This window comes from Scardinius erythrophthalmus, assembly GCF_964197995.2.
Source record: "Scardinius erythrophthalmus genome assembly, chromosome: 20".
NCBI classification, from domain to species: domain Eukaryota; kingdom Metazoa; phylum Chordata; class Actinopteri; order Cypriniformes; family Leuciscidae; genus Scardinius; species Scardinius erythrophthalmus.
Window position 1 is genome coordinate 1,707,981 of NC_138240.1, and position 11,363 is coordinate 1,719,343.

The 11,363-nt window shown below is 39.4% G+C and overlaps 1 protein-coding gene across 1 annotated transcript in view; it reads left to right on the top strand.

Moving 5' to 3' along the window:
* rasal1 (RAS protein activator like 1) overlaps window positions 1–11,363 on the top strand; it is a gene marked incomplete at its 5' end in the record, with an annotated part of 35,886 nt that overhangs the window by 13,131 nt on the left and 11,392 nt on the right. The window contains 10 exons of the mRNA XM_081349124.1: window positions 175–315; window positions 1,399–1,490; window positions 3,674–3,791; window positions 4,817–4,970; window positions 6,403–6,467; window positions 6,557–6,669; window positions 8,141–8,333; window positions 8,404–8,541; window positions 9,516–9,660; window positions 11,045–11,217. Coding sequence (XP_081205250.1) covers window positions 175–315; window positions 1,399–1,490; window positions 3,674–3,791; window positions 4,817–4,970; window positions 6,403–6,467; window positions 6,557–6,669; window positions 8,141–8,333; window positions 8,404–8,541; window positions 9,516–9,660; window positions 11,045–11,217 — 1,332 coding nt within the window. The remainder of the gene's footprint in view (window positions 1–174; window positions 316–1,398; window positions 1,491–3,673; window positions 3,792–4,816; window positions 4,971–6,402; window positions 6,468–6,556; window positions 6,670–8,140; window positions 8,334–8,403; window positions 8,542–9,515; window positions 9,661–11,044; window positions 11,218–11,363) is intronic.

Genomic DNA, 11,363 nt, shown 5'->3' on the forward strand with positions numbered 1-11,363 from the left:
GCATGTTATAAATGACCCAAACTCAGAGCAGATGGAGTTTGTGTGGAGCAGCTCTTACTGTGAACGAGACGCTCTGAGACTCTGAAACACCGGATCATGAGCTGCTCGTGTGTAACTGAACACCGTGAACACACTGAAACATGCAGTTCAGTCAAACAAGTGTGTTTTCTCTAGATCATAAAGAAGACGCGGTTCCCGCACTGGGACGAGACTCTGGAGTTGTGTTTGGATGAAGGTGCTGATGATGAAGGTGGAAGCGTCACGGTGGAGGTCTGGGACTGGGACATGGTGGGCAAGAACGACTTTCTGGGAAAGGTGAGGTGACAGTCTGACCGGATCCAATCTGACCTCTGACCTGTAGTGCTGCCAGAATCATAATCATCCACTGTTCGCTCGTTGGCCAGAGGAGAACTGAGACTGAGTCTGGGTTCTCACAAGGGTTTTTCTCCATTCTGTCACTGATGGAGTTTTGGTTCCTGGCCACTGTCGCCTTTGGCCTTTGGCTTCTAGCTTTTGGCTTTTGGCTTTTGGCTTGTTTAGTTGGGGACATTTAATATTCAACAATATTATTGATCTCCTGCATTATATGAGAACTGAACTGAGTTGGACGATGACATCACAGTTTTCTCCAGAGCGGCTGTATAGATAACTAAATTAATCACTTTTTTTACAACAAAAATTAACCATCACTGAACTTACTTAAGATGGACTATGACGCTATTTTTAAAGCTGCTTTGAAACAATTTGTATTGTAAAAAGCGTTAAATAAATAAAGGTGACTTGACTTGACAGTCTGTCCATTGCTAAAAATAAATTAATTGTCACTGGCGGTTTCCATCCACATATTTTAATGCAAATTTTGGGACATCGCTTTAAAAATGGAAATGAAATGGAAACACCAAGATGTGCATAAAATCTTAAAATGTGCATAAAAACATATATGCTCAATTGAGGTGAAAGAAAACCATTGCATAAACTACAACACATGGAATGGCACTGGTGCTTTATTTGCAAATTTTTTAAATGCGAAAGTCCAATTTTTGGCTCAAGTTTGCTTTGCGACTTTCAATGGAAATATAATTACTGCCACATTACTGTTCCTCTGAGACCGTTCAACAAATCACCTCTACCTCTTCAGTGCTGAATAATGAGATTTACAGAACGGCTCGGAGCTCGTCATAAACACTCGACAGAGTTATCTTATTGAGTTTCTAATAAGTATGTGAACATTAAAGGGATAGTTCCCAAGACTCACCGTCTTGTCGCTCCAATCCTGTGTGTTCTTTCTCCTGTGTAAAACAAAAGCATATGATTAGCATGAGTGTATGATGATGACAAATGTTATTAAGTGATCATGTGTGTGTTGGCTTATGCATGTGTTTGTGTTGGTTTGCACAGGTGGAAATCCCTCTGTCCTGTTTGCACAGATCGCCTCTGATGCAGGGCTGGTTTCGTCTGCTCCCGCTGGGAAACACCGAGGACGATGCAGGGTGTGTGTGTGTGTGTGTGTGTGTGTGTGTGTTTTACAGTGCAGTCACATTCATTAGCAGGTGTGTTTGAGATGGTAATGCTTCTTCAGAGATCGTTGTCTTTGTGTTTGCTCATGTTTTAATGACGATCTGCTTCCAATGATTGTGTGCCTCTTTGGGATGATGGCAACACTTGATGAAGGCGCTGTTCACTTGCACAAGCTTCTGGAGGACACATACGTCTGAGGTAGTGAGTTTAGGTATAAGGATTCAGAGCCAGTGGTTGTTCTGTAGGCAAACATCAGTGCCTTGAATTTGCGGCTATTGGCAACCAGGGCTTTTTTATGAAGATGTGTGACGTGCGTCTCTTTCGGCTCGACGTGCGTCACTCTTGCTTCTGGATCAGTTGCAGGTTTGACAGTACATGCTGGAAGGCCTGAGAGCGTTACAACAGTCCAGTCTGGATAGAACAAGAGCTTGGATAAGGAGTTGTGTAGCTCCGATAGGAAGGGCCTGATCCTCCTAATGTTGTATAAGGCAAATCTGCTGGACTGGGCAATTTTAGAAATGTGGTCTGTGAAGTTTAACTGATCATCAATCACAACTCCAAGATTCCTGGATGGAGTTTTGTTTGAAGAGCCAATAGCTCACGAGCAATTTTGTCTTTGCACGGTTGAGTTGAAGGTGGTGGTTCTTCATCCGGCAAGAAATGTCTGAGATGCAAAAAAGCTACCGTCGGATCATGAGGCTGGAATGAGAGGTAGAGTTGTGTGTCGTCAGTGATTGGAAAACCATGGCCCTGTCCCAAATGGCGCACTTCATGTGGACTTTCGGTCTCGTGGACTTAAATTGCGTGTGCTCGCTGAGTCTACGAGTCCGTACAGCATTTTAACGCTCTGAAGTGTGCTCAGCAGCGCCCCCTTTGTACCCTTGAAGCGGTATTCCGCGAAGCCCGCATGGATGCAGGCTCCACACACCAGGAATGCTTGCGAAAGGCCAATCAGACAACGGTTTGGAGGAGATTTCGCTCACGGACAATTGTTAACATGGCTGACAAGAAAATATTACGTTTTTTATGACCTAGTTGTACATTTAACCAGTTGTTACCTACAGTTTATACAAACATTATGGTCATCGACCAGTGGTTGATGTCTCTCAAACATAATAATAGCGCGTTGAATAATACGATCGCATTATGATTCATTAAATAAATAGAACCGAATGTCAGGGCTTTACTGAGTCATATGTAAACGTAGTATGAATATTGAAAATTCATCTGTAAATTCATCTTCACCTGTAAATCATTCATCTGAAACTCATGCACATTTTCATTATGTGTTAAAATTGTAATCTTAGTTCAAATGGAACATTATGTATTATTATGTACAACTGTATCATTTAAATAAGCATGATGTGTATCTATTGTCTAATGGCCAGGTGGCATACACAATATCAAAATATAGAACTGTAAAATTAGGCTGTGTAATTGACATGGAGATAAGATGTCGGAGCGCAAAAATGTGATTTCTCCTGTCCAACAACAACCAGACCGTTATCTCTGGCGTGACGATCGAGTCTGTCCCAAAAATACCTCTCAATGCGCCCTTGTGGACTCGCGCCAACGGCCCTATAGGTCTGCACTACATGACGTCACCAAAGTGTGGACTCTGAGGAAGTCCACAAGTCTGGAGTGTGCCATTTGGGACAGGGCCCATGTTTCTGAATGACAGATGCTAGTGATGACTTGTAGATGGAGAAGAGAAGTGGTCTCAGCACTGAGCCCCCCCCCCCCCCCACCTCCCACCAGATACTTGTTCTTGTTTTAAGCATAAACTCACTTCATTTTGATAAATCTTTCATTAAACAAGACTTAAAATCTTGAGTATCTTGCTTCTCAGGTTCTTGATTTAAGAATCTTTAAGATGTTTGTTCTGGAAAACAAGACAGAAATACAGAGGAATAACATTATTTTATTGTAGTGTATCATCACATTAAGTAAAAGTCCATCATTTAGTCTCATGGTTGAAAACATCTCTATAAGAGTATAAATCCAATGAACAGGTTGTCGTTGTAAAAGCAGTTCACAAACACGCATCTTACAGGTCGGTTTTGATGCATTAGGTTGAAACAGTCTAGTTTAATGTAAGCGCTATTATAAAAGCACACAGACACAAACTGTCTGTCTCTCTCTGTGTCTCTTTCAGGGGTAAACTGGGTGCCTTGCGTCTGAAGGTGCGTTTGACCGAGGAGCGAATCCTTCCGTCTCTGTACTATCAGCCTCTGATCGAGCAGCTGGTGGAGGCCGTCATCTCGCCATCTGAGGTACCATCACATTCTCTAGATGCTGTATATACGTCTGAAATGGTCATAAAAGAACGGCTATAGCAGCAATGATGCACATAGTATGTTTCAGGCCTAAAACCTTAGTTTCAGTAGTCATGTCAAAGCAATAACTAAATCAGCATCCTATTCTGAAAAATATTGCAAGATTTAGATGCTTTGTTTCCAGACAAGACTTAGAGAAACGTGTTCGTGCTTTCATCACCAGCAGGGTGGATTACTGTAATGGACTTTCCCAAAACACCATAAGACAGTGTCAGCTCAAACAGAACATTAAGCAGAACCAGAACATATGAACACATCACACCAGAGCTCAGGTCTTTACACTGGCTCCCAGTTAGATTTAGGATTGATTTTAAAGTATTATTACTGGTATATAAATCATTCAATGGCCTAGGACCTCAATATATTGCAAATATGCTCACTGAATAAACCCAACAGATCACTCAGATCACTAGGATCACATCAGCTAGAAACACCAAGGGTTCACTCTAAGCATGGCGAGTCCGCTTTTAGCTATTATGCTGGAACCAGCTTCCAGAAAAGATCAGATGTGCTCCTACAGTATCACATTCACATCCAGACTCAAAACACTTCTGTTTAGCTGTGCATTTACTGAATGAGCACTGTGCCGCTGTTCGTCCGACTGCTTGTACTGTACTGTATTTTATTTTTTATTCTGAAATGTTTTAATTATTCTCATTTCTTTTGATTATTTTAATTTCTTCTCTGTAAATCACTTTGAATTACCATTGTGTATGAAATGTGCTATATAAAAAAACTTGCCTTGCCTTGCTTTGCCTAAAAAACAAAGGGTTAATGTAATTGACTAGAGCAACACACCAGAGCGTTACTGACAGACTGGGAAGAGAGGAGCTGCAACGGTGGAGAATATGGAGAAATAATGCATGCAAACCTGTTCTAGTAGAGCCGAAAACGACATCAAAACTATATAAAAGGGAGTAATATGGCTTAATTAAATTCAGTATTTTTCCCAATGCTGTCAGGTGGATGATCCCACACCCTTGACCCTCCTGGAAGAGGTCACGACGGTGGAGAGTCGTCAAGAGGTGGCCATGACACTAGTGAAGATCTATCTGGGTCAAGGCCTGATCGTGCCATTCCTGGACTACCTCAACACCAGAGAGGTCCACAACACCAGTACGTGTGTGTGTGTGTGTGTGTGTGTGTGTGTGTTTGATTAGTGGTTTTCCTGTGTGTAGGCGACGTGACGACTTCAGTCCAGCTATATTTACACACAGTTCCCCTCGCTGCCGTGAAGTCATCTCTGAACTTCTCCTCTCTCATTAATGATGTTTTGTGTGATTGTGGGAGCGCGTGGGTTTTTCACACCCGGCTGGTGTTTTATGTTGCGTTTGTGCTGCGCCGATGACAAACAAAGGGTCCAAGTTTCCATAGCAACTCCACAGGAAGCAGCTTCAAAAGGAAATGGAACGATCATAAGATGGGAATGTTAGTCAGCGAACGACGAGGATGAAAGAGAAAGACAGGAGAAGAGAAAACAGCCACACAAGTTATTAACAACTATAACAGTCGGAGAACCAGTTCAACTGGGAAGAGTTTTAATGCGTCTATATCAGGGATCAACCGTATGGGACCATGATTCTTGACTTCACGTATCCCTGAGATTTCAATAAATATAATGAATAATAGTTTTAATTACTCATTTTTAGTGTGAGATCACAGGTAGATAGGGTACAAATGTTGACTAATAGGTATCATCATACTTTCCCCATTTCATTTAATCCCTACTCATTAAAACGGTTGTTCTTGCTCTATTACAAGTTTTCTGAAATCTTGTTTAGATATGCTAATGAACCATTATCTAATTAAATATGCACTAATTTGCATAAATGCACAGATTTGATAAAGCAAAGTTCAAAATTCTTGTCTGATTTTGGATTTCCCTTTTTGTGACTCCATAAATCAGAAAATACTGTCAACATCCAGAAAAAAAATCTCCATGTTTTTAGGGAACAGTGTAAAAACCTTCAGAATATAGATATGAATAAAACTGTGAAGTTTGGTGTGTGTAAAGCCTCAGAAGTGGAGATTTCTGACTCAAACTCACTGTCTTTATGGGTTGAGATTGAAATCTACAGACTCAAACAGATTAAACGTGCAGTAAAATAAACACTAAACTGTGATGGAAAGACGACGTGTAATGGAAGCAGAAAAGTCCAAAATCTCAGTGCATGAAAAAGTAGCGTCAGTGATCATTAACATCCATCCAAAACATCTCCACTAAAAATAAGCCAGAACAAACAGAATATGGATAGAAATGCATTGCGGTGTAAGTTGCTTTAAAAGCATCTGTTAAATGCATAACTGTAATTTTAAATGCACTGTAGCATTGGGAAAACATCACATTTTCTTTACTGTAAATGTTTAGTTGTACTAAATAAATAACATTTTGATAGATTTAATTTTGCACATTTATATGCATACGTACTTTGTTGTGTGGATGACAGTCGTAGTAGAATATCTGTGCATGGACAGCAGACAAAGGCTCTGGAGGAACATAATGGTTGAGAAACATGAACAGAAGTTGTTTTCTGTTTCTCCCCAATAGCAGACCCAAATACACTCTTCCGGTCCAACTCGCTGGCCTCGAAAGCTATGGAGCAGTTCATGAAGGTGTGTGCATATATATCTTCATCTGAAATATAATCTTGTGTTTACATCAAAATGTGTGAATGTTAGTAAGAGGGTTTGGTGTGTGTCAGGCTGTCGGGATGCTGTATCTGCATGAGGTTCTGAAGCCCATTATTAACCGGATCTTTGAGGAAAGGAAATACATCGAGTTGGATCCCTGCAAGATAGACCTCAACCGCTCCAGGTGCGAGTTCATAATATAACATATGCATAACAGTAGTTCAGTAAACAACATATCATTAGGTGAAACAGCCATAATCGTGGAAGAATTACTGCGGGAGAGAAGTGTTGCCAGGGAACAGCAGTGAACTCTACAAACTTTACCTCTTATGGTGGCTTTCAGATCTATGTATAGCGTGATCTCACCACATGTGAAATGTCACTGAGAACAAAAGCGCTTCAGGTTTCAGGCAATATTTGAAATATATTATAGACACTACCATTACAGAAGTTTGGGGATAGGAAGATTTTGAATTGTTTCTGAAGGAAGTCTCTTCTGCTCACCAAGACTGCGTTTATTTAATAACAAATACAGTAAAAACAGTGAAATATTAGTAAAATTTAAAATAGCTGTTTTCTATGTGAATATATATATAAATGTGTAATTTATTCCTGTAATCAAAGCTGAATTTTCAGCATCATTACTCCAGTCTTCAGTGTCACATGATCCTTCAGAAATCACTCTAATATGATGATTTGATGCTCAAGAAACATTTATGATTATTTTCAATGTTAATAGTTCATATTTTTGTGGAAACTGTGATTGCTGATTGCACACAACTACCACTTTGATGCTTCAAAAAGTTCATAAAGAGATTGTATAACTAATCCATATGAATTGAGCGGATCGCTTTATATGATGAATAGATTAAATTTAGGCTTTTATTCACATATAAACATCAAATACGGTAAACGGAAGCTCAAACGCGAGAATCAAATAGGGTTCATTCTCGTGTTACGCAGCACGCTTGAGCTTCAGCGAGAGGTTTGTTCAGATATATGTGTGACCCTGGACCACAAATACAGTCACATGGGTCAATTTTTTGAATTTGAGATTTAAACATAATCTGAAAGCTGAATAAATAAGCTTTCCATTGATGTATGGTTTGTTATGATAGGACAATATTTGGTCGAGACACAACTATTGTAAATCTGGAATCTGAGGATGCAAAAAAATCGAAACATTGAGAAAATCTCCTTTAAAGTTGTTCATTTATGTTGGCGATTGTGCTGCATTCACTCACAGAAACACATGTTTTATATATTTACGGTAGGAAATTGACTAAATATCTTCATGGAACATGATCTTTACTTAATATCCTAATGATTTTTGGCATAAAAGAAAAATGGATAATTTTGACTGTTTTTCATTCTGTATGATTTATAAACTTGTTTCCTCAATTTACATCCACAGTGACGCGAGTCCCCATGAGTGTGTGTGTGCATTCAGGTTTAAGTCCCCACCGGGATAGAAAAACAAACAAAACAGTGTGCATCAAACTGGTAGTTGCGTAGCTATCAATGGAAGGACAGAAATATGTCAGATTTCTTTTTGATCTTCATTTGTGTTTCGAGGATGACCAAAAGTCTTACAGTAACGAAGTAGAAATGCTTAGTTACGGTCCAGCCCTGCTAAAAACACGCTCTCTTTCCAGACGTATATCATTTAAAGGCTCAGCGTCCGAGGCGGAGGTCCGGGAGAGCAGCGTCGGGCTTCTCCAGGCGTATCTGACCAGCATCATGGAGGCCATCGGGAACTCCGTTTCCCAGTGTCCTCCTGTGATGAGGGTCGTGTTCAAACAGCTCCATAAACGAGTCGAGGAACAGTTTCCAGAACCGGAGAATGAGGTGAGGACTTGATGATGATGATGATGATGATGAAGATGATGGTGTTGTACTCACTGTTTCTCTCTTGTAGGATGTGAAGTATTTGTCCATCAGTGGCTTTTTCTTCCTGCGTCTGTTCGCTCCTGCGATCCTGACACCCAAACTCTTCCAGCTGAGAGACCATCACGCCGACACACGCACCGGCAGAACTCTCCTGCTGCTCGCCAAGGTGCAACACACACAGTTTCACATGATAAAGTCATCTTTATTTTAACCAAATGTTTCATTTTACTTCAAAAATTTTATAACAATCTTCCACTCATGGGCAGATACAGAAGTGTGTCAATTAAATGAATGCATTCATGTTGGAAAAAACATAATTTCTATTATATATTGTTTATTTTACATTTACTTTATATCATTTTAATTTCAGTCACTCAATTTTGCATGCTGGAAATTTCATCATTTCAAATTTGCATGTTGGAAAAATTAATTTTACTATATTCTTTATTGTTTATTTGTTTATTTTATTTGAAAAAAAATCATAATTTTATTACATACTATAGTTTATTTTACATTTCATAATTTTCATTTTAATCACGTTTTTATGCACGGTATCTAACAAAATAATTAATTTGCATGAAATGGATAACATATAATGCGAGTGATTAACTTTCTATTTCTTGTCTAAAACTTTTCTACATAATGCCTTAATATTATTGTAATACAGCACAGAAAATTCAAATAATTTAGCAAAATCATTCATTATCATTCACAACAGACTTGTTTGCCACCATAGGTCACGTGAACAACATCAGAACTCACGTGTCTTCTAGAACTCAGAGTTTCTCGATGGTAAATACGGCTTTGCTCGGTCATGTGATGACGATATTTCTGACTTGAAGGCTGAGTAAATCTGTAACAGTAAGCAGACAGATACTGAGACAGAACTATGTGGTCAATATGTCCTGTTTCATTATCAGTGCATTTCATAGGATGTTCAAAGAATCAGTTGAGGAGTGACAGAAGAGAAAATGACTGAATACTGGCACTGTGGCGTTTGGGGGAAGGTCACAGAATCAGGGTTACCATCCAGACGCGATCACCTCTGAAGCAGCCTAACCCTAACCCAGTCTAACCCTAAGTCTCTCTCTCTCTCTCTCTCTCTCTCTCTCTCTCTCTCTCTCTCTCTCTCTCTCTCAGGCTCTTCAGAGTGTTGGGAATCTAGGGCTCCAGTTGGGTCATGGGAAGGAGCAGTGGATGACCCCTCTGCATCCCATCATCCTTTGCTGTGTGGCGTCCGTCAAAGATTTTCTGGACAAGCTTATAGACATCGATCACGACAACGGTGAGTCAACATGACGACAGAGCAATGCATTACCATGACAACAGGCAATTATTTATAGAGCATTTACTAAAAATACTTTTCATAATTCCATAATAAACTCTGTCTGAAATATGTATTATCACAGTGATTAAAACTGAAATCATTTTCTGTGTGTGTGTGTGTGTGTGTGTGTGGGACAAACTTCTGACAGTAAACTGATTTTGAGGAAATGTCCTAAACTGACCTTCATTAAAATCGAAAGAATCCAAAAGTAATTAATCATTTCAAGTATAAAAAAAAATAAAATTAAGCAGCACAATTAAATCAATTATTTAATTGATAATAAATCATCATATTAGAGTGGTTTCTGAAGGATCATGTGACACTGAAGACTGGAGTAATGATGCTGAAAATTCAGCTTTGATCACAGGAATAAATTATATTTTAAAGTAGCAGTTTTTTCTGCATTTTTTAACAAATAAATGCAGCCTTAAGAGTAAAAAAAAAAAAATAGTAATGTTTCCAAACTTTTGACCGGTACTATATATATATATATATATATATATATATATATATATATATATATATATATATATATACATACACACACATATATACACACACACATATATACACATATATATATATATATATATATATATATATATATATATATATATATATATATATATATATATATATATATATATATATTGCTGGCAAATCTTATGCTTTGTGAGTGGTATAACGTTTGTGTTCAGTGTGTGTGAGTTCTCTGAGATCATATACTGTTCCCATATCTACTCTGACACCACGCTCAACACTCCTGTCAAACACTGCTTTAATATTTAATGTGTGTGTGAATACATTACACATGGAGTCTGATGTCAGTTACACCTGCAGCTGTTACACACACTCATGTTCTTCACACTCGTGTGTGTGTATGTGTGTGTGTGTGTGTGTGTGTGTGTGTGTGTGTGTGTGTGTGTGTGTGTGTGTGTGTGTGTGTGTGTGTGTGTGTGTGTGTGTGTGTGTGTGTGTGTGTGTGTGTGTGTGTATGTGTATGTGTATGTGTGTGTTTTCCTAGTGAAACGCATGTTCGTTGAGGCAAACATCAGTAAAACACACGCAGGCTCTGAAGATTTACTCTAGTCCTGTTTGACTGTAATCTGCACGTGTGTGAGTGAAATACGAGTCGGTGTGTGTGTGTGTCACTGTAGTCTAGTGCGCCACCTGCTGTCTGTATTGCAGAACTGCACAACACACACACACACACACACTGTGACGCTCGATGTGTTATTAAACCACATGGGTTTTAGATGTGAATGATTGCTGGAATGCATAGTTGTACAGGTTCTGCAGGAGCTGTAATAATGTAGTGTGTGTGTGTTGTGTGTGTCAGCAGTGTGTGAAGCTCCTCAGCGCACCGTGTTCTTGCCCTCGGTCATCGTGAAGGAAGGTTTCCTGCAGAAACACAAAGCTGAAGGACCTCAGCTGCTCAAGCGCTTCACTTTTAAGAAACGATATTTCTGGCTCAGTTCAGAGGCGCTGTCCTACGCCAAGAGCCCCGACTGGCAGGTCTGACACACACACACACACACACACACACTAACCCTACCCCTAAACCTACACACACACACACACACACACACACACACACACACACACACACACACACACACGAGGGTATACCTGTAAAACACATCTGTCTCATTGTGTGTGTT